We start from the raw sequence: 24,700 nt of genomic DNA on the forward strand, positions 1-24,700 counted from the left end.
ACATATTCTGAATACTTTGGATTACTTAATATATTATCATGCTGTTTACAACTACGTGAATGTACTATTGCTGTGATTTATTACTGTTACTGAAGGTCCGTGGCTCCGAACCATAATAAAGGGACCTCTGGCTAATACGGTGGGTTCTGTGTCGGGTCGTAGCCAAAAAATAGTTTTACTTTGTTGTCTGGGTCAACTTTGCTTGCGAGAGACAGAGAGAGGCGTTGAAAGGCTGCTCCAACGGAACTTATTGTTTTTGGAGGAAAACACGAACACGGTGTACAGTCTAGTCTTAATAGCTTACTTACGTCAGGCACTCTTCTTGGCTGCAGTGGTTATTATTATATTTACATGCTTCCAGCTCCTGTTTCTGCTCGATGACAGCTCGTACTTTTTTTTCTCCCTCCCTCGCTCACAGACACATCAGGGGTATGGCAGTCCATTTTCCCTGCAGCACGGACTACACTGCCTATGATGCTACATTCTTTAGAGCTATGCCTGTAGCATTCTGCCTATTAGCTTAGCACAACAACAACAAAAAGGCCTCTCTCACCCAGGAAACACGCAGAGAGAGAGTGTCACCCTGTAACCATGGCAACCGTAACGCTGCCGCCTGGAGCAACAGAACGTAGCTGTCAAACAAAACCCAAACAGTCCTGACCCGCGACAATATGAAACAGGAAAGTACCACGGTGTAATCCATTTATTTCAACAAAGTAACTGTATTCTAAATACCACCTTTTTAAACAGTAACTGTAACGGAATACAGTTACTCATATTTTGTATTTTAAATACGTAACGGCGGTACATGTATTCCGTTACTCTTCAACACTGGATGTTACTGTAGTCTTGGTTGTTGAGCTCTTCCTTAAGGCGGCCGATTGCTTAAGCCTAAATTATAGTATTTACACAATTTTTTATTTCATTTACTCCCTGCTCCTCTCAACCGCTTCTCCCTGTCTTGTCTCTTTCTTCCTGCAAGTCTCTCCATTTCCTAAACCTGGCACAGGTCTCATCTCTCACAGTACTTCGTGTATTACCTCTCTATCACTTCCTCAGTTTCTTTTATCTCTCACTCACACACGCATGCATCCATACACGCAACAAAACATATTTTATTAACTCACCTGGATGAGTCCCATGCAACAAAACTGAAGGAGGTTTTTGTCCAGAAACCCACCATCAAAGTACCCGTTGTCTCTGATGTCTGCAAATAAGGATAACCAGAACTCCAGACACTGGCTGCGAAGAAAACGCCACCAGTATTCAATCCTTTGATTGGCGGTACTTGCTCCCTCCAAGTAACTCTCATGGGTGTCGTTAGGAGCCACGGGCACAAGGAAACGCTGAAAGCCTCTAACATGGCCATTTTCAGTTCCAAGATCGCCCCTCACAACTCTAGGGCAGCCCTTTAAACGCTGCACCGCTTCTATGTAATACCCCCGATCACTTTCGGATTACTATTTGTTGTGTACGCATTAAGCCAGATTATTTTTCTAGAGAAACCGTCAATACTACCATTGATACAGATGCCATATGGCTTCAGTTTGTCGTAGGAGTCCATGTGCCAGATGAAATTCGGCCCTTTTGAAAAATAGTTCCTTCGCCTGAAACGTCTTGCTTGCCTCAGTGCGACGCCTCGGGGATCCAGCTCCTTCAAAACCAAGCGCACATCCTCTTTCCTCACGCGTAGTCCATGTTCCCTGCATTTAGCGTACATCCATCGGTATCCGTGAAGCTGCCCAGAGTACTGCAATTGGTTGTCTATAAATTCAACCAAGACGGCCAGGTCAGAGTACGCTTTGTGGCGAGTGTGTCCCCTTGCGCTAAGAACTCTCTTCAGATGTCTTTCGCTTATATGAAAACTGTGTCTACTGCAAAGCACAGTTTTAATGTCTTTATAGTTTAGTCCAAGCTCAAAGTAAAAATCTATGAATCGCTCAAATGGGTGTGTGTCCTCCATCGCTGTGGTTGTTTCTAAAGTTTCAGTGCTGATTTGGAGGTGTATGGTATGGACTTTTGCGAGATCCCGAGTTTTTTTTTTTTTTTTCCCCGAGTTTGTTTTGCGAGATCTCGCAAAAGTTTTGCGAGATCCCGAGTTAGTTTTGCGAGATCTCGCAAAAGTTTTGCGAGATCCCGAGTTAGTTTTGCGAGATCTCGCAAAAGTTTTGCGAGATCCCGAGTTAGTTTTGCGAGATCTCGCAAAAGTTTTGCGAGATCTCGCAAAAGTTTTGCGAGATCTCGCAAAAGTCCGTCTTAATTTTTTTTTCTCCCATGTCCCCTGCGGGGCTCCGTAGACCCTGAAGGTAAGCAGTCATGGACTAAAGTAAAACAGTATGTCAGATGTGCCAAGCAATGCTCAATTACATGAGTGGGAACTAGTGTGTTAGCGCAGTTAGCTCGTTAATGTGTTGACGCTGTCCAGCCCCACACACGGGGCAATCCGCGGTAGCTTGTTAACGGACATTTGCCGTGTTGTGGCGTTAACCTCATTTCAGATTAAGGCTGACAGCACTAGTGGGAACACAACGAATATGACTGCACATTTACCCGATAGCATCCTAGTGCAAAGACAAGTGGAAGCAGACAAAAACAACAAGCACGCATACAAACTTTACCGAGTCATTTAGACAGCCGTTAGCACATGATTCTCCTTATGGGGACCTGATATGTTTAATATGCTGCTGAGAATATAGCCCAGAAGAAGCGTATAGTATAGCTTTTATTTTGGAAAGAGACATTTCTCTGTAATAAACTCTCTTTTCCAAAGATGAGTGATTCCTCAATCAGATACAGGGCTCGCAAAATCGCTAGCGATTTTTCCAGTCGGGCTGCCCTGCTCTGCTCGTCGGCCTATCGTAGGAAGGAAAAATATATGTCAATGCTTTTGCATTCTATCGGAAATGTAGCTGGGTAATTATGTCATTGGCATCGGTGAGCCACTGTCAATATGTGACATATTGAAATCGCGTTTGAATTTGCGCTTGTTTTTTGCTTTCACTTTGCAATCGCGCGAACTGTGTATAGAGAGCGACAGCACTGATTGGTGAGTGATGATAATTTGCGCACCAATTCCTCTGACATCATCTTATCAATCGTTAGCTTACTATGCAAACATGACGTGAAATCTCCCGCAGCAAGCTTAAACATGTGAGAGGTTGATCGCGCAGAGAATCGCTGAGCGTTATGTGAGTGTCTGTGTAAAAGCAGCAGATATATATTTTAGTTCTGCTGAGCCAAATAAGACAGGTCAGGGTGAAGAAGTGACAGCCAAAGAAAAGCTTACCACAAAACGGAAAAGTTATGACAAATCAGACTATAAGGCAAAAAGAAAGTGCAGCTTTATGGTTTCATGGACAAAAGAATTTCTGTGGCTGCAATATGACGAGCTAAATAACCAGGTCTACACATAAGTGGTCCGCAGGTGCGCATTCGCTGTCAAAATAAAAAACGCGCACAAGATAAGAAGTTGCAACGTGTGTTTGCATACATAAGATTTTCTGGAGGAGGACAGACATTTGTTTAGAACTCATAAAGATGTCGAAGAAGCTCCTTTAAGCAATTACTTTGGTGTTCCTCCACCTCCAAAGAAATGTCAGGAGTCCGAACCACAAAAGAAGCGCATATTCTCGGAAAAGTGGTTGCAGGAGGTGAGCTGGCTTCAAACAAATGATGAACACACAGAGAGGTGGTGCAGAATGTGCCGTGAAAATTTAATAAATGACAAATTAATAAAAAGGCATGAACATTTTTTTTGTATCGAAAAAATATCGAACCGTGACACCAAAGTATCGAACCGAACCGAACCGTGAATTTTGTGTATCGTTGCACCCCTAGTAATTATGTCATTGGCATCGGTGAGCCACTGTCAATATGTGACATATTGAAATCGCGTTTGAATTTGCGCTTGTTTTTTGCTTTCACTTTGCAATCGCGCGAACTGTGTATAGAGAGCGACAGCACTGATTGGTGAGTGATGATAATTTGCGCACCAATTCCTCTGACATCATCTTATCAATCGTTAGCTTACTATGCAAACATGACGTGAAATCTCCCGCAGCAAGCTTAAACATGTGAGAGGTTGATCGCGCAGAGAATCGCTGAGCGTTATGTGAGTGTCTGTGTAAAAGCAGCAGATATATATTTTAGTTCTGCTGAGCCAAATAAGACAGGTCAGGGTGAAGAAGTGACAGCCAAAGAAAAGCTTACCACAAAACGGAAAAGTTATGACAAATCAGACTATAAGGCAAAAAGAAAGTGCAGCTTTATGGTTTCATGGACAAAAGAATTTCTGTGGCTGCAATATGACGAGCTAAATAACCAGGTCTACACATAAGTGGTCCGCAGGTGCGCATTCGCTGTCAAAATAAAAAACGCGCACAAGATAAGAAGTTGCAACGTGTGTTTGCATACATAAGATTTTCTGGAGGAGGACAGACATTTGTTTAGAACTCATAAAGATGTCGAAGAAGCTCCTTTAAGCAATTACTTTGGTGTTCCTCCACCTCCAAAGAAATGTCAGGAGTCCGAACCACAAAAGAAGCGCATATTCTCGGAAAAGTGGTTGCAGGAGGTGAGCTGGCTTCAAACAAATGATGAACACACAGAGTGGTGGTGCAGAATGTGCCGTGAAAATTTAATAAATGACAAATTAATAAAAAGGCATGAACATTTTTTTTGTATCGAAAAAATATCGAACCGTGACACCAAAGTATCGAACCGAACCGAACCGTGAATTTTGTGTATCGTTGCACCCCTAATGCTTTCATCTCATTACATTTGGACTATTGTAATTCCCTCTAACCAGTTGTTTTTATCTCCTTTCTCAGAAAATATAATTTAGAGTATTTTTCAAAAGTCACATTTTTAAGTCTGAAGTAAAACTTATTGTATCTGTTCCTGCTTCCTCTTTGTAAATAATACCTGCATTCCTCTTGGACCGACTACACACTACATTTTTCACTGTGACAGCTTGTTGCACAATTCTTTGGACTCCATACAATGTAACATTGTTACCTGACAGACTGCTGAGGATAGGTGTTTTTCAGTTTGTGCACACAGTGAGTAAAATGCAGCTCTGTGTGTGTTTAACTGCAAAGGATCTCTAAACATAAGCTAATGAACAGATAAACCTAACTTGGAAAAATAATGAGCTCCTGCTAATGGTTGTGGGTCCTTAATTCTGCCTAATGGCACTAGTTTAATTTTGCTGAAGGCTAACCTTTTGTGATGCTCTTATGGAATCCAAAATTTGTAATTGACATTTCCCAATAGGTACAAAGTGCCATGAAATAGACTTTGTGGTGATTTGAATATATTTTTCTCTAATTTAACTGTATTTTGATCCTTAAATGTCTGTTCTCTGTGGCAAAACTTCAAAGTTTTAATTGTGTGACAGTGTCACATCTTCCTTTGGTCACTAGCAGATATTTATGTCCTCAATAGTAACCTGAAAGCTGAACTTCTTGCTAAATTTTTATCCTAATACCAGCTATCTCAGGGGGGCAGTTTGCTTTCATTGAGTAGATTTGTCCTTTTTACGGATAAACTTTTTTCACTTTTGTTTGTAATCTCAGGCAGACTGATCCAGGCTTTTTTCCTCATCATATTTGGACTGTTTTAATTCCCTCTATGGAAGGCTCAGCCAAAAGTCCCTGCCCTTATCTGCCTTGTTCAAACTTTAGCTGCCTGAGACTAGAAGAGCGAAGATCACATTACTCCCACTACATTAGACTTATTCAATATAGAATTGATTTTAAACTTTGCTTTATTGTTTGAACAGCCTTACATGACTTCACTCACCTGGTTAACAGAGCCACGGCCTTGATTCAGACCTTCCTAACTGTTCCTGCTGCTCACATCTTTACAAAAAGAGATCTGGCATTTTCTCTTAGAGCCTCACAGCTATGTAAATTCTTCATCACTCCTCACAACTTTTTTTTTTTTTTTTTTTTAAATAGTGACTCCTTTTTTTCCCCTATCATACAATTTCCTTGACTCATTTATTTCACTTGTCATATTATTAAAGTTTTGTGTCGTGTTTTTATTTTTTGTTGTTTTATTTCAGTCTGTTTTTTTTCTGAAAACCATTTTGCAACTATTATATACATAAGCTTTATTATTATCATTCATTTCCCATTTTATGACTATAAATTCATACAAACTTGTTAATCTATATTGAAAATTTCTATCCTGCACCTATAGGGGCTACTTTAAAGTTTAAGCAGCATGTGAGCCATACACCATACTGTACACTTTTGAAAGAGAGCTTTCCATTACAGCAATATAATCTAAGAGGCTTTGGAATTGGCAAGGCAAAAGTGATCTGTCTTAAAACAGACATACCTGTAGTAAAGCTATCAGAGGGATTCGTCCTGGTGATGAAAGCAGTTTCTGAGAGGTTCATCTCTGCTGCTATCTTGTGATACAAATCATCACTCAGCTCCTGTTAGAAACACACGATTTGACGAGCAAATGATAGTGTCCTGAGCTGCTTTGACCAGCTAATGATTGTAAGCTTCTGGCAGACAAACAGAGGAAGTTTGCTCACTGAAAACGAATAAACAACTAAACAAGTTAATTGGAAGCAGCAGGCTGATGTGTCTTATTCAGTTCTTGTGTGATAGCAACGTTTTCAGGGGAACGCAACAAACCACTTTCATTTTCATGGTTGAATTTACAAAAAAATGTTTGAGTTAAAATACCTTTAAAACACATCTTGTCCAGTTTGTTTTGCAGAAAGAATTTCTGTTTCTGGTCTGCACTTGTGCGAAGCACCGATGCAGGCCGCCATAGCGCAGGACTAAACTTTAAGCTTTGACCTAAATATTCTTACTCACACGCTGAAGTGGACAAACTGCCGCTGGGTTTCCCTTGAACGGTAAGTTGGTGAAGGCATCCAGCGTGAACACTGGTATCTCCATTGCAGGTGAGCGAAAGAAGACGAAATGGCTTGGAAGTTAAGAGCCTCCTTCCTTCAGCACGGATTTTGATGGCAAGGGTCCACACGCAGTGCTGTGGATGGACTTTTGACCCTTCCTCTGCATGTGTTTTTTCTCTCTCCCTGCAGCCTATCCTATTTTCCACTTATTTTAGTCACATTTAGACATAACCGGTTTGCGACTGTAGTAGAATGAGTATGTGTTTAAGACTACAAACTTTACCCCTTAAGATAGTCACTTAACTGTAGTTATTTGACAATCTAAAAATAACATTTTAATGCGATAAATACTGTTTTGTATTGTATAGATAGCCAGAATATGCATGACTAGTCTTACAATATTTAGAGCGAGTGATTAATTTATGATTATAGACACACAAAAAATCCGACTACCCTGACGATAGTTTAGTCTTAAACGCATAATCTAGATTTTGAGTTTACAATAACGGGCACGCTGAATATTTGGTAAATTAATTATTTTTATTACATGTCCCAGATACCAGCTCTCTTCGGAGTCGTAAACACAAGCGTCAAATCAATAAGCAATTTGGAAAACACGGACTAGTAACAGGGAAAAAAAGACGCTAGAATGAATTAACGTTTATAAACCGAAATCTCGCGAGAACATACCTGTGCAAGTTTGCTGGCAGTGTCACCTGAGGCACGGGGCAGGAGCAGGAGACCGGGGATAAGAGGAAGCGGTGAGATAATTTTACCGGTTCATTCATTGCTAACTGTGGATGTGTTTCTTTATGGGGTTGTGTTGTGACATCCAGTGAAGACGCAGGACCGTTAAAACGAGAATTCGTTTGTCCTGTACGTTTGACCGCTGTCTGTGTCCTACAGTTAGCCTTAGCGGCTAGTCTGCTAAATGCTAATGTTGCCGAGCTAACGTTTTCGCGTAAGTCTGGCTTACGAGAAACATATAACTAGTATGAATATTAGACTGATGGATACTCAGATTTGGAGAACTTTTTATTAAGATGCCGTCTTGCGTTTAAAGGATCAAGTTGGGTATAAGTTGAACTCCGACTAGGTTAGCTAGCGCGGCTCTCGAATTTTTAGCACAACACATAAACAGCTGGAAGGAGGAAGTATCAGACCATAGCTTTTTAAGTCGTTCTGGCCGCTGCAAAGATACAGAAAGTCGTTATTAGATATGTTCTTTGAAAGCTTTTTGTGTCATATGTTACTAATAGTTATTTACTTTGTTTTATTGTACAGTTCCGGCGAGGTTTGTTGTCAGTTTAATCTGAATTTAAAAGTAAAAAAGATTCTAGTCTGTCACTGCGTCGACATACCCGTAAATGTTAAAATATGAGCTGAATGCAAACTATCCGGATAGATGCATCAGTAAACATTTAATCTCGGTGTTAACTTTTGCCAAACCTGTTGCTCTTGCAAATCGGTTGACAAAAATAGGATTGAAGGGGAGGATTCGGCAACAACTCGAGTGATCTTATTTATGTTTAATAAGCCATATTCCTTTATATTAATTATTCCTTCAGCTTTTATTCACCAGATTAAAGTTAAGGCCATCATGCCCACACTTAACAACGAGGGACTGTTAGTGCAGCCTAACTTTGTTTTCATATTCTTTTTAAAATAAATTTTGTGTGTAAAGCACACACGGGGGATGTTGGCTATCTCAGGATCTTGCTCACAAGTGAGGGCAGAAAGAAAGGGATTGGCTGTCGGACTGAGGCGCCTTTTTTTTTTTTTTTTTTTGCAGTGATGCAGATGCTGAAACGGATTTTTGTGATAAAGAGAGACCTGAACGTGAAAGCAAAGCTGCCAATTTACCGATTGATATACGTCCTTACCCTCACCTATGTTTATGAGCTCTGGGTTGTGGCTGAAAGAATGAGATCACAGATACAAATGGCGGAAATTAGTTTTCTCCTAAGGGTTGCTAGCCTCTCTCTTTTTAAGATGGGGTGAGGAGTTCAGCCAAGCCACAGGCATTCAGAGTAGAGCCACTATTCCTGCACATTGAAAGGAGCCAGTTTGAATAGCTCAGGCATCTGATTTGGATGCCTCCTGGGCGAGGTGTTCTGGGCATGTCCTACTGGAAGAAAGCCCTAGGTATTCCCAGGACACTTTGGAGTGCCTTGGTGTTCTCCTGAATGAGCTATAGGAGGTGCCTGGGGAGAGGGAGGTCTGGGTTTCTCTGCTTAGGCTGCTGACCTCACGATCTGGCCCCAGAGAAGCAGGAGAAGATGAATGGTCAAGTACTGTTTGCAAGCCAGAAGCATTAAAAACTTTCCACTTCATTATCATTAACAGTGAATGCACACATTATTAAAATGCAGACCAGAATGTAAAGAATAATAGTAATAGCAAATAGTAATTCATAATAAATGCATTTTTTTTTTAAAGTTTGTTCAGTGTCCAGTACCCCCAGAGCAAATGACCAGAATACTTTTGGTCCTTTATATAGATCTGGCACAGGACTCCACATAGTGACCCACGCTTGTTGGTCAGCAAGACTAGACGCATAATGTTTAGAGATACACTAAATATGATTTTTCTCGGCCAATTCAGATTTGTTTTTAAAGTCTGACCTGCTGATCCCTATTTTCTAAGAACAACAAATGACAACACATGGAAATGAATATCTACTCGTCTTCAATGCAAAAATAAAGCTAATATGAGCTGCTTTCTTGCCACAAGGAGTTGCCACAGCAGGCAGTGTCACCCATTTGATTTTTTTCTTTTTCTTTTTTTTTTGGTGGGGGGACTATTTCACGCTGGAAAACTATACACCCTTACTGACGCATCCGACTGGCATAGAGCCAGTAACTCTTTTTTTTGGCAAATGAATGTTAATCATAACACTGTGGGGTCAGCTTCAATGCAAAATATCAATTTTGTAATAAATGGATTATTAAACTTAAGAATTCATAACTAAGCAAGTGTTGCTGACACAAATGTCTTTCTGCTGTGTTGTGCCGTCTGTGACAGTGAGGATGTCTTTGAATGACGAGGGGTACGTGGTTCGGATCAGAGGACTTCCCTGGTCCTGCACACAGGAGGAGGTGGCCAGTTTCTTTTCTGGTGAGGAAACAGACGTCTTTACATCCTCAGACAAGACCTTAGCTGTTAGTGTTGAAATTGTCATTAGACTAGTTAAATCGATTAGCATGGCATTCAAGTTTGCATGCACAAGTCTTTTGTAGCACATCTCTGTTTTTATTATATGCCACACTATTCAAATTTCAGTAGCAATATCAAAGACCCAAGGGTATCAAGAAAAATGGAAATTATGACCAAAGAATTGGATAAAATATCCAAGCTTAAAAGATGATTTTTAGGACAATAATGTAAAGGTTGTTTATTACTTATCCAAACTTACCTTGAGTGCCTGAACTTGGATGTTTAATTTTTTTTAATCTTTTTGCAATGGTTCCCTACCATTACCTCTTCTCTAGCAGAAGACATCAGTTTAAAAACTTGACGCAATCTCTCTTATGTTTAGACTGTGACATCGCGGGAAAAGTAAATGGAGTGTGTTTCACATACTCAAAAGAAGGTCGTCCGAGTGGAGAGGCATTTATTGAGCTGAAAACAGCAGAAGATTTCAAGAATGCTCTTGCGAAGGACCGTAAATACATGGGGCACCGATATATAGAAGGTAAGCAAACTGGTTAAAACTGAGCAACAGATTTGAATGTTAAGAACACTACACACTGAACACGTTGAATTTTGTAATGTGATCCAGGAGTTAAAGCTGTATCACAGCTGCTTTCGTACACATTTCACAATGTCAGTGGGGCAATTTGAACTATTATTAGCAGAGTTGGCAACACATATAAGGAGGTATCAATCATTCTAGAGAGGCGTCACTGTTTAGCTGTGCGTCTGAGGTAAAATGGTATTATTTTACCATTTCTATCTCATTGTGTATTCAGTCCCAGTGTGCAGTCTGAGTTACAGGCACACTTGCTGCCAGATGCAGTGATCTGATTGGTTACATCCGTTTATTCAGATCCATAAAATCGCGCTTGGTTCAAAATAAAAGCAAATGCCCCAAATTTGTCAACTGAAATTATGTGGTCAGTGTGAACAGCTGTGTTAAGAAAAGGTGAGACAGAAGAATATTTTTAATGCAAGAAATAGTTACATTTTACGCGTCTGGTGCATAAAGGTTTTTTTTTTTTTTTCTTTGTATCACCAATGGTTCATAAAGCAGCAGTTATTCAGTTATATTGGGTTCCTCATTTGCATGTGAAGCCTTTAAGAAAACTGTGATGAACATGTTTAAGTTTAATTTATGACCAGCATGTGATGTTTGTGAGTCTCTCTCTGTCTGTCCAAATCAGTGTTCAAGTCGAACCGTAGTGAGATGGACTGGGTGCTGAAGCGTAGCGGTCCTGCTGACTATGACAGCTGCAGTGGCTGCATGCTGAGACTTAGAGGCCTGCCCTTTGGCTGCAGTAAGGAGGAGATTGTTCAGTTTTTCTCAGGTACATGAACACTGAGACTTTTGGGTAAATACTACATAAAGTTGTATTGATGTTACAGTAGATTTTTTTAGTCTCAAGGATAGTTTTTCAGTGCTGTAGTTTGTTTTGTTTTTTATTGTTATTCAGAACACCGTAGCTGTCAAATGAGATGCAACCATAAATTAAATTGAAGACAAACACTTAAGAAAGCCCTTTGTTGCTTCATTGCAATATAGACCTTGTACAGAATATTTTAAAAGTCTATAAAAAGATAAGTCTTTTTTTAAAAAAAAATAAAAAATAGAGCTGTCAACTTCACACAATCTTCACTATAAACAGGGCTATATTAGGAAATGTGATGTGGATCATTTAAAAAAAAAAAAGAAAAAAGAAATCCAAATACTGCCAACTTCACTTTGAACAGTGCTTTTCACTTTTGCCACTAAACTCCATTGCAATACATAGGCATACGCTAACCTTCAGAGTAGATTGACAGGTTATTAAACTTAACATGATTAACTGTGACTAAGTTATTAAACATGTCTGCGTGTTCTAATGTGCGTTTGTTCTTGCAGATTAGTCATGCTGTGCTTACTAATTTGTCCTTGTCCGAATTGTTAGTAGTACAGCAATGATGTTGGTGTTCTGTTAGTCCATTATTTAGCACATTTGTATGACTTAAGATGCCATAGCTCCTAAAGTATTTAATAATAGAATGAGCTGGGCTGTTTTGGCTGAGGGAAGACAATCCCATAAAACTGATCTGGGGTCAGTATTAATGACACTGGCATTACATTAATGATTAATATAGATGGATACTAATATGCTTTATCTGAAAAAAATATCATAATTTGGCCATTGTGCTACATACACTCTGTAGTTTTTTGTTGTTGTTTTTTTAAAACAAAAAAACCCAAAAACAAAACAAAGGTGAACATACAGTGGTTTGTATGCTGACTGACTCCAGGGCAGTTTTTTTTTTTTCTGTTCCACTGCTGAGCAGCAAGTGTAAAGTCAGTCCCCTGAGATGCTCCTATTTTAAGTAGTATGAGATAATACAGCTGTTGTTTATTTGCTTTAATGACCCATTAATCCTTAAAGCTCCACTGATGTAGTGGGTGTTGTACAATCAATTCTATCAGTCTACCTACCGACCTATGTATTTGTGTGCTTGGGTTAAAGGGTTGAGAATCGTGCCAAATGGGATAACTCTGCCAGTGGACTACCAGGGGAGGAGCACAGGGGAAGCCTTCGTGCAGTTTGCCTCAAAGGAGATAGCAGAAAAGGCTCTGGGGAAACACAAGGAAAGAATAGGGCACAGGTGGGACAGATGGGAAAGGGACGGGCTGGACTGGGTTGGGCTTCTGTTAACAGCATTTAATGGGTGGTGATATTAGAATAATTGTGGTATTATTGGGTTGGGGTCTGAATATAAGCATGGGTGGATGTGCTAGTGTGATTTTATTTTTTATTTTTTTGGTAAAACTGATAAAATGGTAATTAATAATGGGTGGATCATGTTATATTTAATTTTATGCTAATAAGCTTAATTGGTTTATATATTGTAATTAAATGTGAAATATTGGGATGGTCTGTCTGTTTTTTCAAATAAAGGTTGGTGTGTTATTTTTGTCATAGACAATTTTCCCGTGTTCATTTAAGATGTGGGAGCTCTATTTAATTGCCTTACAGAAACATTTGGGTTTAATAAATGATTCATTGGACCTTATTTTATGACCTTCGTTGATTTATGTAGATAATTTATTATGGGTGGGGGGGTATAAGTATAGAATTAAAACAAACAGCCAGCACAGGTTCAACCATTAAAGCAGAGAAACAATAAAGCACCTAAAAGCCCTGTAATGGTTTCCTTGGCTGTAAGTAACAGTGGTTGGTGTAGAAATCCTTTACTTCAGCCTTAAGCCCAGCTAGTGAGATTTTGAGGTCAATCATTCAGACCACTGATTAGAATATTTCTACTTTTGTGTCTTTATCTTCTCTAAATTATATATCTATGTTTGTAACCTTATTTGAGCCACTTCAACACCTTAACCCTCTCCTCTGCCTCTTGTTTTTTTTATCCTGCGTATCTCTATGTACCTCATATTTCAGGTACATAGAGATTTTTAAGAGCAGTCGTAATGAAATCAGAGCCTACTATGAGGTGCCCCGGCGGGGAATGGGAGCCCAGAGACCAGGGCCCTATGATAGACCAATGATGAGTGGCCCCAGAGGAGGGTTTTTTGGTCCTTCTCCTGGCCGTGGTGCCACCATGATGGATAATATGAGGAGTGGAGGTGGTTACGGAGGAGGTAAGCAGTTTTTGTCTGAACCTGTAGAAAAGGACCTTCAGTTATATTCAGAATAAATTATATTCAGTTCTCTCTCATTCTGCTGGTGTAAAGAGCCTTGTTTCACCTGTAATGTATCTGTGAGCGGTGAACTGCAGATTGTCTTTGCTGTGTTACTGTGTCCAGGTTACAGTAACTTTGACAACTACAACGGGTTCAACAACTACGGTTTTGGCAACGGCATGTTTGACGATCGAGTGAGAGGAGAGAGGGGAGGAAGAGGTAAAGTTCAGATTTTATTTGCCTTTCAGAGTTGTGTATTTGGAGTTTAGTGCCCCTGCTGAAAGGCTGAAATATTTTCTGATATTTGGTGATTACATTTGGTTAATTGCATTTTATTTTTCTCAAACATGTACTTTATCTGCACAAAACATTTGTTAATAAAAACAGGAATGTACTTGGATGTTTAGTAAGTTGCCCAAGGACATTTTAACATACAGATGAAGGAACTGGGGATTCCTGCACTGCCAAGCTTCTGAATAGTAGACCAATCCTCTCTGAATCTAAAAACTGAAAACAAGATTTTTGGGGCCCACAGTTGCAAACTGAGTAACCAGTGAGGAACGTAACTTGTCTATCCAGGAGATATGTTTAAAAACCACTTGTACTGCTACACCACACACCCCTGTTTCAAATGATTAAAATAGAGAGTCCATAAAATAGAGAACTTCTGAGCAATTTCAGACTTCTACATGTTCCAGCTTGTATGATTTGAAACTAAAATCATTCAAAAGGCTTGTCTATTTTTTTTTTTTTTTTTTTTTTTCAGGACGAAAATGATTGTCTTGCCTTTTTCAACAGCCATCTTAAAAATGGTCACCATCTTGAGTTTTCAAATAGCTAATCATGAAACTGTAACTGGTACTTCTACCTGCCTGCGAATGATTTCCCTGCAATTTTATCTACTGCACTAACTGCTGATGTCAATAAGTGAAATTAGGATTTGCTTTGTGAAGCAGATGTCTATGGCAGTAAATCTAAGACCTCTCAGTGAAGATATAACACCTTTATATAAGAAATATATATTATACACATATGAAATACTGAATTACTGTTTTGTTTTTCTCTCCGCCCCACCACCACCACTTAGGAGTGGGAAGCCATAGTTACAGTGGTCAGAGTGATGTCGGCTCAGGCTTTCATAGCGGTCATTTCGTCCATATGAGGGGTTTACCTTTCCGTGCCACAGAGGGAGACATTGCTAAAGTAAGAAAACACTAATCTGATGATTTGTCTTAATGACTGGATCAAGCATATCAAACTCTGATTTAACTGAAAATATTTTTATTAGGTGACAGAAAGGTGCATTATTCAGTTGAGTGTGTCACATGTGAGAGAGGGTTTTCATACTTTCTCATTTTTGAAGTTAGAAGTTGGAAATGTATTATCTATGTAGGAACCCAACCTGTCCAGTCCTTTAGAGCTGAGATGTCTGGTTTCTGCTCGTCTTAAAATATGCAGAATTGTATTAACCTTTATTTATTTTTCACAGTTCTTCTCTCCTTTGAACCCGTTAAGGATCCACATCGATATGGCTCCCAACGGCAAGTCAACTGGAGAGGCAGACGTGGAGTTTCGCTCCCATGAAGATGCCGTGGCCGCCATGTCCAAAGACAAAAACCACATGCGTATGATTTAGCTTTTTTTTTTTTTTTTTTTTTTTTCCCTCTCCCCTCAAGCCAGTGTTTCCATTACTCTCACTCAGAGATACTTGTCAACTTACAGCAGAGATGCAGAATAAGAAGAGTGGAAAAAGTTAAATAAAAATGTCAGTGAGGCAGAATTAACATAGGAATACATTTTAAGGAGGTTAGTCTTCCTATTGAGCTTAGACCAAGTCTCTCATTTTCCATGACGTGCAGATATTTCAGCTTGATTATCTTTACTAATCAGTTTCAGATAAATGCATACATGTCATTTACATTAACGTCTGTTGTTGGTTTTCCACAGAACATCGCTACATCGAGCTGTTTCTTAACTCGACAGCCAGCGGTGCCGCTGAAATGAGTGAGTTTTAACAGTGTTTTGTTCAGCTTGATACAGTTTCATTATACATTTATAGTTTTGAGAATGAATTTGATTGTTTTCAAACCAAATTATCTTTTTTTGAAAACCTTTCAGGCCGTGGCAGCGGTGGTTACTATAGTAACTCAGGAGGAGGAAGCTCCCGGAGCAGCGGGCTGCGAGGTGCATACTGATGATGTCATCCCACAGTTCCAGTCCATCCTGGCGTTCATGTCACGTCTCTGAAGGCCACATTTAATCAATGAGTGTTTCTAAGCAGGAAAGCTGACGCAAAGTTCCACATTTTATTTTATTTTTATTTTTTTTAAAAGGCAGAATGAAAAAAGTAAGACACAGACATGACCACAACGAGCACTATTTTCACACTATTCCTAGAAGCATATGAAGAACAACACGGCTTACACGGAGATAAAAATCCTGGAGCTGTCACAGGTGCTGAACGTGGTCAACTGGTCATGTCAAAGGGTTCATGTTTCTTAAAATTGAAGATTGTAGTACAGTTTATCTGAATACACACAAATACAGAAAAGATACAAATTGCAGAAAGAGATGTTGTCTTTTGTAATTATATTTTTTGGAACGGTATTAAGAACGTTACATCTGAATGCATTAGTTTTTGACGACTTTAGTGGGATGCACTTTTTTTTTTTTTCTTTTTAATTCTCCAGTGCAGCAGGAGCTTCATCCCACAGAGCAACAGCTGTGGTGTTTGATATGTAAGGGGTGGGTGGATTGCTTTGGTTTCGTTGCAAGTCTTCATAGGTTGCGGGTCTTAATCATCTTGATTGAAGTGTGTTCAGATAATAACATCCATTTGACCTTGACTTCAGATCAGCTTTTCTGGTTGAGAATGTTTTGTAAATGTGAGCCTGTGTGTTTTTTATGAATGTTTTCACAGTTCATTACAGAATTTAAAAAAATAAGTTGAAATATTATATTCCACTCTCAAAGAGTGGAATTAAAATAAAGTCTATATTTGAGCTGTAAGATAGCTTGTGCAGCTGTTGTACATTTTGCCTAATAAATTTTATATTTAATTGTCTTTCTGACTCTGATGTTATTTGAGTAAAAATCTCCATATTGAGGTTATTAAAAATAAGAGTCCACATTTTGTTTAAAAAAAAAAAAAAAGCAAGGCTGATTCAATCTTGAATTGGCTAGGAAAAAATGACAGGAAGCAGGAACCCATTCTGTGAGTGTTTAATCAGAAACTGCGAAACAGTCAAGACAACAGACTGTTGGCAACAGAGTTAATTTTAAACTGCAAAGTGAGCTAAAGGGCAACAGTGGTAATCAATATTTATATACAACATTAATATGTATCAACTGTACAAGTCCCACATTAATCTGGGACATTTAAGACAAAAAACAAGACTAGTCTGGGTTCAGCTCGGAAATATCTGCCAATAGATCTTCATGACATGTTTAGACGATATCTGAAACAATTTTATCACTTATTGAAATCATCCACGGTCTATGTCTCTTCACTGGAATTACAACATCCAGTTCTTTAATGAAAAAAAAAAAATCAATTTGTAAACTTTGCAAGCACAAAACCAGAATCTGCACTGGAACTCATATTTCAAACTTCCATTCAAAACTCTAGTTTGGCAACACAAATGCACAATTTTAAAATGGTTAAACTTCCCCTCACGAATGGAGCAGCAGTAAAAAGTGATTCTTTAACATCTGATTGCAACAAACTTCAAGTAAACAGGGGAAAGTTCAAAATTTTCAGGCTTATAAAAGTACAAATTAATGTGTATAAAACAAAATCTATACTTCACCCAGTATGATTGGCAAGTGTTCAAACATATTTTGTAAGTAGGTAACACTCGCGTTTACAACCACTAACTTTAGTCGTGATGTTCTCTAATTTCCAAAAAACAAATGAACCAGCCACACTGAGAACGACTGAGCTCACAAACTAGAGCTGACTGCATCAACCCCTCTTGCTCCTTAAAGCAGCACCCACTGCATTAGTGTCACAAAAACAGTGAAACGTACCTTTAATGTTTTTTTTTTCCCCCCTGGCTAGTGTTGCTACTCTGAAATATTCTGGGCTCTCGTTTTAGATCCTCAGTGTAGAAATATAGGACTCATTTTGGCAACGTGAAAAGAAGGTAATCACTGCATTTACACAGGCACATATGGCACAAATACCACAAAAAAAAAAAAAGTTCAAGTGCTTTTCATATCCTCACGTGAAACTAGTGTCAGCAGAGCTCAAGCTGCCTGGAGCAGTAAATAGTCTGCAGATTTAGCCTGAAGTGTGACTGCGTACAAATCCCATTTATAAAAATGTTCCTGGATTTATAAAAATGTAGTCCTAAGATTTTTCCCAATGGTTATGCAAAGGAGTCTCAACATTAAATGCATACAGGATGACGAGTTCATAACTAATTTTGCTTGTGCATCTTCCAAAAACCCAAAACATCTGAAATACGAGATCCTGGTGACTGAAGCTGAGCAACATAGACTGTATATTAAAGATGGAGATAATTTCTGGGTCTCGTGCTGTAATGGCCAGCAGCGAGCTTTCAGAAAGAAGTCAGACTATACAAATCTATTGGAATTTCTTCCCTTGAGCACCCTCATCTATGAAGTTAAACACGTTCCTCATGAGATTGTGGTCTTAATCTCTAGTGTTACATTTTACTAAATACAACATGATCTTTTATTTGTATATTATTGTCCCCATTAGAGTAAAAAACAACACAAAAAAGCAGTTTATGCCTTTTAGGTAGACCTACTTTGTGACTTAAAAACCTCGTTAATCCCTGCCCTTCTGCGCATAATGTAACATCACAACTGCTGGGGTGTGCCACACATTAGTGTCGTTTCGGCTGGTTGTGCACCTCCGTTTTTGTGCTCAAGCTCAATGAGATGAGACAACTTCTATACCAGCGCTGATGTGGAGGTTTCTCCTGAGTGATGACATCTATTGTTCAGAAAAAGACTGCAGCAAGTCCTGTTCAGTCCAACCTGTAGAATCAGTGTGTATAAACGGGGCATCCCCCAAACATCAAGATGAGAAAAGAGAAACACTCAGCTCACATAAGGGCTTTGCTAACTGGTGAGTCCATCTTTTATATACAGTCTAAGATCCCAAAGTGCAACATGTCATGTCAGGACATAACATTACTTCCATGTCAAAGTCAGGTTTAATAAATAACTCCAGTACTTCAGATAAAAAGAGGCCTTTAGCCTATTTTATGAGGCCATGACCATCTTAGTTCTGTGGTGATTTGTCTGTCAACCACCTGCTGCTACAACGGTGACAGAAAGTGATTTTTTGCTGTTGTTTTGTGGCACAATTCTTTTCTTCCTTAAACGCTGTCTGAGGCATTTTAACTCTTAATTGAGTTCTTTTAAATCCATCTTAAAAGAAGGTGCAAAGGAGTCCGAGCCGCAGCAAGGCCACCATACTGCATGTGCAAACTTTAAAATCTCACCTGTTTAACTATAAAGTTATTGTGGAGACTTTGAGGACTAACAGATGCATTAGAGGTTTGGTTCATAGAACTGTCTGCTTTTAGCTACAAGGAGTGTTCATCATAGTGCAGTTTCACTTCCACCTCTGCAGAGCCGTTTCTGCTTTCATAACCAAACACTCACACCCCCTGAACTTTACCAAAACCAGCCTGCTGATTGCTGGCTGGGCTTCATGAAGTCTTAGAGTTTGAGCGTTTACTTTAGTGACCGTTTTTTGGAGTAGCAGTTACGACAAATGGTTACCTGCTCATTGGATTGTGCACCATAAACTAAATATGGTTTCTTCGTTATTTTCATTGAGACTTAATATATATATACTTGGGGCTGACAGTCATAACTATTAATATTACAGCAGACTCTTCTCTGACTACAAGGGAAGATATTTTAGACTCTCTGCAGATGTTCTGCATTCAGAGTCAAGCAGCTACATCGACAAGTTAGACAGATGCACATGTCGCTCTTTTCTTTCTTTTTTTCCTTGCTTTAAACAAATGACAAATCAAGTGTAAGGATCATAAAATGCATGTGCTCCACCCCTTAGCAGCAAACACTGTAGATATAAGTTGGCATATGGATCTTATACAACACTGAAGAGGTGGTACTCATGAGTGTGACTGTTTTGAGGCCGTCACGGCAGCGGTGCAGCACTCTTTCATGTTGGATTGGAGGAGCATCGCTGCAGGAGGAGGGCGTGGCAGGTGTCACAGACTCGCACTGGTTTGGGAGACGCTGGCAGAGGAAGCTCGTTGTCAGAGCAGCTGTTACAGAAAATCTCCCCACAGTTCCTACAGTGGTGCTGTAGAAAGAGACGGAGAGTAAAACCAACTTAAATGTTTCTGGATTCATTTTACATCCATTAAGATCAATGATTCTTTTAAGTATTTCTTGGGGTCTCTGAGGTTAAAACCATGACTGATCCTGAAGATCTTTTAGATAAAATGGGTGTAAAATCACAAACCATCCAAAATCATTCAGTGCTGATTACGACCCCGGTTCAAATGCAACTATCTGAAGTCAACTTAAGACAGACCTTTCTTCTTGAGATGGAGAACTCCTTCTCACAGAGCTTGCAGTGAGTGGCTTCTTTGTCCTTCAACCAAACCTGACCCCCCTGAAACAAACAACAAACCTGTGTTCTTAAATAGCACACAAACCAAAGTCAGATTTGATAACTACACTTATTCTGGGATTTTGCAGCTTCTTCTGATCCTTTTTTTCTTATTAAACTGTCTGAATTACCTGAAGAGCTTTGTTGGCTTCTTTGATGTCCTCAATCTTCAGTTTGGATCTGATTTAGACAAAATGGACAAAGTTACCAATCGAAGGGCATGAATTTAATTTTGTAGCACACGCAGAGATAAAGAAGATTGTAGCTGTAATGATAATGATATTGCTGTTGTTACAGTTTTTCTGACTCATTAAAACTGCTTAGTCTGGTGCCAAAAACCTTAAATAAAAGTATCAAACTACGTTAAAATTAACTTATTCTCACTAAACACAATTTTCCCAGTGATCTACATGTGATGCCCAGCGAATGTCTTCTTCTTTTTTACATTAAAGAGATGACAGCTTATAAGTTAGATTTAAGCCTTAGTCACAGATGTCTAAATGCCTTTGTTGTGTGGCAGTGAAAAGCAAACTGGAAACTAAGGATGCTCATTTTTGCCACTGAAAAAAGAAAAATGTTTCCATCCATAACTTAAAATGTTAGTAGGGTATCTCAAAAAATTTGACGGAATAACTCAAAAAATGTTTGAGTCAAAAGCTCAAAATTTTCAAGAAAAGAACTAAAAGATTTCAACTTAATAAGTCAAAAATTTGTGTTAGCTCTGCCAATCAGGAAGCTCTATAAAAGACGTCATTTCAGTGTTACCCAGAAGGAGAAAGGGAGGAATCAGCTGTCCAACAGTTCATCATGACAACATCGATCAATACCTTTTATGCAGTTAAGGAGCCATTCAAAGTTGAAGAACCTCCCACCAATTTAATTTGTTTACACTTGCTACACATTGATAGCTCACTCATGCTGTTAACACCTGATTTTGGCACATGTGTCTGTGTCCTGTACTTCCTAGCAGCCACTGGTTGGTCAGTATGACAGTCTTTATAGTTCTCATGCTAGGATTTACTCGTAAAAAGGCTCATCTAGAATTGTTCCTATACCACATAATGTATATCTGATTCATAATCAAGTTTTAATATGCTGCATGAGAAAAATGTGGAAAGGCCAAGACTTATGAGACATTGCCTCACCTCCCTCTAAACTGCTAAGCAACTTTGTTATGGCGAAAAGAGAGCTTTTCAAAATAAAGTTTGCATACTCGCTGAGTTTGGAGCCAAGCTCCTCCAGAGCTTTTTCCTGGTCCTCACAAATGGTCTTCAGCTGAACATTTTCATCCTGGAGACGATGAAACTCCTGGAAAATCAAAGGGAAGCAAGAAAAGAAAAGGATCAACATATATCAAGTAAATGGAAATGTGTACTGTCATAAGCACAAACACACACTTTAAAAAAACATAGCATCCTGTCCAGTATTTATTTTCCCCCATCTTACCTTTTTTAAACCGTTTATCTGCAGCGCCTCTGTGCTGAGCTGAGCTACTGAGTCCCTCTCCCTGTGCAGGTCATTTTGTAACGTCTGCCTCCACTCCCTCTCTATCTTTAGGTCCGTCTCCAGCTGCTGGCTACAGGTACAGCACATCCACATGTTTATATCAATAAGAAGGTGAAGGTGACAAAGTAATAGATTATATTATAGCATTCACTGATTTAAACATACATGGGGAAAAAAATCAATGTATCAAGTATTTATGTAAAATTTAGTTAAAGCAGATGTGCTCGTTATGTGTGGGTGGGTGTGTCTTAACCAATCAGTGTAGGCGGTTTGCTTACAGTTGCTTTTCTCTGTGTTCGATCTGCCGCTGGAGGCTGTCGGCCTTGTTTGCAAAATCCAGCTTGAAGCGTCTGGTGCCCTCCTCGGCCGAGGTGCGGTGCCGCTCTGCCTCCTGTAATCTGCACCATTATAACCAGGAACAAACTCAGGACCATGGAAAGAAAAAACTGGGAGGGCAGGGAAGAGGAAGTTGGGGTGTAGAGGGAGAAAACAACATAGGGAGATGGGCAGGAGGATGGACAGTAAAGTAAAGGAGGCACGGCTGAGGCTGGGATGAAGGAAGGTGTTGCAGTTTGAACTGCCAGGAAGTAAAACTGTGAGCAACAAAAGGACGCGTGACTGAGAATTTACCTGTGGGTGTTTAAAAAGAACAATAAGGAACACAAAAAGTGTAAAGACGGCAAAACAAAGATGCATAATCAAACAAAGCGTGGAAATCACCTAGGAGAAACTAATTGGACAAGGAGAGTAAAGGACAGCTGCTCTCACACAGAGTCTCTTTACCATTGCTTGTTTCAGACAGATTATTTTAAATCACAACTCATGCAAAGATACTGTAGTCCTCTTCTTTTATTTGCTCCACCACACTCTGGCATACACTGACTGTTGACAGTTCACATAAAGAAATGTTTCTAAACACGGCACGCTAAAGGTTTCACAAAAAACTCAAAACATACCCGGCATTTTCAAAACATCTACCTTTATTGATCACGGTGATAAAAGACAGTAGTTGTGAATTTTAAACAGCTGTACTGACTGTTTCTTTTTCTTCAGATTAGAAGTATTAGGAACATGGAGTTAAGAGTAGAATTACTTCCTGATATATCACAAAAGTCAATAAATATGCCAAGACAAACACAATAACGCAGTTCCCTTGACAGGAACTCCAGAGGTTTACAGCTGTGTAACTACAGGTCTTTTCATTTGGATCAGCTGTCTGTTCAGCAGAGACAAAACATACTGACTGATCTAAAGCTGCTGGTCCCACAGAGTAGTATCTAAAAATCTCAACCTGACAATGAGATGAGCTGTGTGCAAATTCATGTATGTTTTAAAAGACATAGTGCACATATTTACTTTCCACTATATTACTTGAGTGTCCAAATTCTGAGCATATGTTCTAGGCTCTATATAGTGCCCCAACAATGAATGTAAACTACTTTCTGCTGACAATCTCACCAATCCTTACAATTTGTACCTTTACAGTGTCGTGTGTCAGAGAAATGGAGCAAAGTTTTGTGTCTGAAATCTCCATTTAATGCTTACTAACCAGGGGTAAGGTTCGCCATGCAGAGAAAACCGGCAGCAAACTAAAGGCAGCAGAAATTTCTGACTAAACATCTGCAGGGGGACCTCAGTGCCTGATTATGGTGAAATGTAGACAGCAGCAGAAACATTTTGTTTAGATTTGTGATGGTTTTCCTGTTCCAGCGCTTACTTATGAGCATTAACAGTTTCGGCTGCCTGGGAAGAAAATAAAAACACTCTTCCTGGTGGAGGAACACACAGCAAAGAACAGAAACGGTTACTCAAACAACTCAGCCAAGACAGTGTGGATGCCTTTAACTATTTTGCTAACAGGTATGTCTGCATTTTTTTTCTATAGTGGCGGGAAGGTCTTTAATGATTAAGTACTAGCACCTTCCACCTTTATTTTTCATCTTGACTAAACGTTAAAGGGACTCGACTCAGCGTTAGCAGGTAAAACTTCTCAGTAGCTGTGACACAAAAGCCGAGCGCATGCCCCTCTAACTCAATGTGATCGATAAGTACCTCTATGATTACATCCAAACAGCCAGCTATCTCACTATCTGTGTTACTGCACATAAACTGACTACTGGAGACAGGAAGAATACGTAGTACTTGTATGTATGAGTGTGCACACCTGCGCATGTTCATGAATAGTAGTGTATGATTAATTTAAAACGTTTTTTCAGTTTCTATTAAAGTATTAACTGTCTCAATATTGGATCAGTTAAACTGTCATGACAGAGTAAACTTTCCCTCACTTAGCACTAACCATAGACTGTATATAAAAGATGGACCTGGTTTCTGGATCTGAAAACTGAAGTCAGTGCAAAACTGCACACTTTCTAATGTCCAGCAGGGGGCAACCTGTCTGGTTTTGTAACCATGCTTCATTTACTTCATCATAACAAGCGGCTTCAAACAACGCTCATCTTTTACCGCTAATGTCTATTATCTCAGGCATATCTTAAAAAACTGGCAACATTTCAGCACTGCCAAATATAACAAACGCAATGTGGAAAGAACAGAAAATGCATTGTATATGTAAGTTACAGGTAGCTCGAACACACTATAAAAGAACAGTGAGCAGCACAGCCGCCATGTAGCCAAGGAAGTGCATTATGATACTACACAGATGTTTTAGATGTCGTAGTTCTTCAAAAGTACAGCAACTCATTTGTAAATCTTATCAAACCTTTCACTAATTTACAGTGCTCATATATTCAATAAGGTGGCCACAAGAATATTAATAAACACTAGTTGTACTTAGCGCTGCGCTCAGTAACCAGCCTCCCCAGCACAC

At 39.3% G+C, this 24,700-nt stretch overlaps 3 protein-coding genes and 1 pseudogene across 8 annotated transcripts in view; 1 reads left to right on the plus strand and 3 right to left on the minus strand.

The window, feature by feature from the left end:
* Positions 1-6,335, minus strand: part of LOC146525810 (uncharacterized) — a 10,389-nt pseudogene extending 4,054 nt beyond the window's left edge. Inside the window, exon 1 of the transcript XR_014873088.1 lies at positions 1,128-6,335. The product of XR_014873088.1 is annotated as an uncharacterized LOC146525810 (transcript). The remainder of the gene's footprint in view (positions 1-1,127) is intronic.
* pbld (phenazine biosynthesis like protein domain containing) overlaps positions 1-7,685 on the minus strand; it is a 22,704-nt gene extending 15,019 nt beyond the window's left edge. The window contains exons 1-2 of one of the 2 annotated variants that reach the window (XM_085153999.1): positions 7,571-7,685; positions 6,346-6,445 (exon numbers count right to left, since the gene is read on the minus strand). In XM_085153999.1, the coding sequence (XP_085010125.1) occupies positions 6,346-6,406 (61 nt within the window). In that variant the 5' untranslated portion in view covers positions 6,407-6,445; positions 7,571-7,685. Of the gene's footprint in view, positions 1-6,345; positions 6,446-6,839; positions 7,024-7,570 lie in introns of those variants that run through there. The other variant, XM_085153991.1, reaches the window with a different exon arrangement.
* Positions 7,537-17,435, plus strand: hnrnph3 (heterogeneous nuclear ribonucleoprotein H3 (2H9)). Of its 2 annotated transcripts, none has more exons than XM_085153958.1 (11): positions 7,537-7,641; positions 9,905-9,997; positions 10,419-10,574; positions 11,263-11,406; positions 12,568-12,706; positions 13,498-13,697; positions 13,863-13,958; positions 14,827-14,942; positions 15,229-15,364; positions 15,687-15,743; positions 15,858-17,435. In XM_085153958.1, the coding sequence occupies exons 2-11, from the start codon at positions 9,910-9,912 to the stop codon at positions 15,932-15,934; spliced, it is 1,209 nt and encodes a 402-aa protein (XP_085010084.1). In that variant the 5' UTR covers positions 7,537-7,641; positions 9,905-9,909; the 3' UTR covers positions 15,935-17,435. The 2 variants fall into 2 exon arrangements, with proteins under 2 accessions (XP_085010084.1, XP_085010091.1); XM_085153965.1 differs by lacking the exon at positions 7,537-7,641 and adding an exon at positions 7,736-7,841.
* The window catches only part of rufy2 (RUN and FYVE domain containing 2), a 24,433-nt gene continuing 15,776 nt past the window's right edge, over positions 16,044-24,700 (minus strand). For all 3 annotated transcript variants that reach the window (XM_085153921.1, XM_085153929.1, XM_085153913.1), the window contains 6 exons: positions 22,149-22,268; positions 21,811-21,940; positions 21,578-21,672; positions 20,496-20,544; positions 20,287-20,367; positions 16,044-20,052 (listed from right to left, as the gene is read on the minus strand). In XM_085153921.1, the coding sequence (XP_085010047.1) occupies positions 19,909-20,052; positions 20,287-20,367; positions 20,496-20,544; positions 21,578-21,672; positions 21,811-21,940; positions 22,149-22,268 (619 nt within the window). In that variant the 3' untranslated portion in view covers positions 16,044-19,908. The remainder of the gene's footprint in view (positions 20,053-20,286; positions 20,368-20,495; positions 20,545-21,577; positions 21,673-21,810; positions 21,941-22,148; positions 22,269-24,700) is intronic.

The sequence above is a fragment of the Neolamprologus multifasciatus genome, chromosome 1 (assembly GCF_963576455.1).
Source record: "Neolamprologus multifasciatus chromosome 1, fNeoMul1.2, whole genome shotgun sequence".
NCBI classification, from domain to species: domain Eukaryota; kingdom Metazoa; phylum Chordata; class Actinopteri; order Cichliformes; family Cichlidae; genus Neolamprologus; species Neolamprologus multifasciatus.

What these genes read in the sequence shown, in the direction of transcription:
- hnrnph3 (XM_085153958.1), top strand. Translation starts at nt 9,910, where the DNA reads ATGTCTTTGAATGACGAGGGGTACGTGGTTCGGATCAGAGGACTTCCC. An exon ending in AAGGAAAGAATAGGGCACAG is followed by an intron (nt 12,707 to 13,497) that starts GTGGGACAGATG and finishes CTCATATTTCAG; the next exon opens with GTACATAGAGATTTTTAAGA. An exon ending in CAAAGACAAAAACCACATGC is followed by an intron (nt 15,365 to 15,686) that starts GTATGATTTAGC and finishes GGTTTTCCACAG; the next exon opens with AACATCGCTACATCGAGCTG.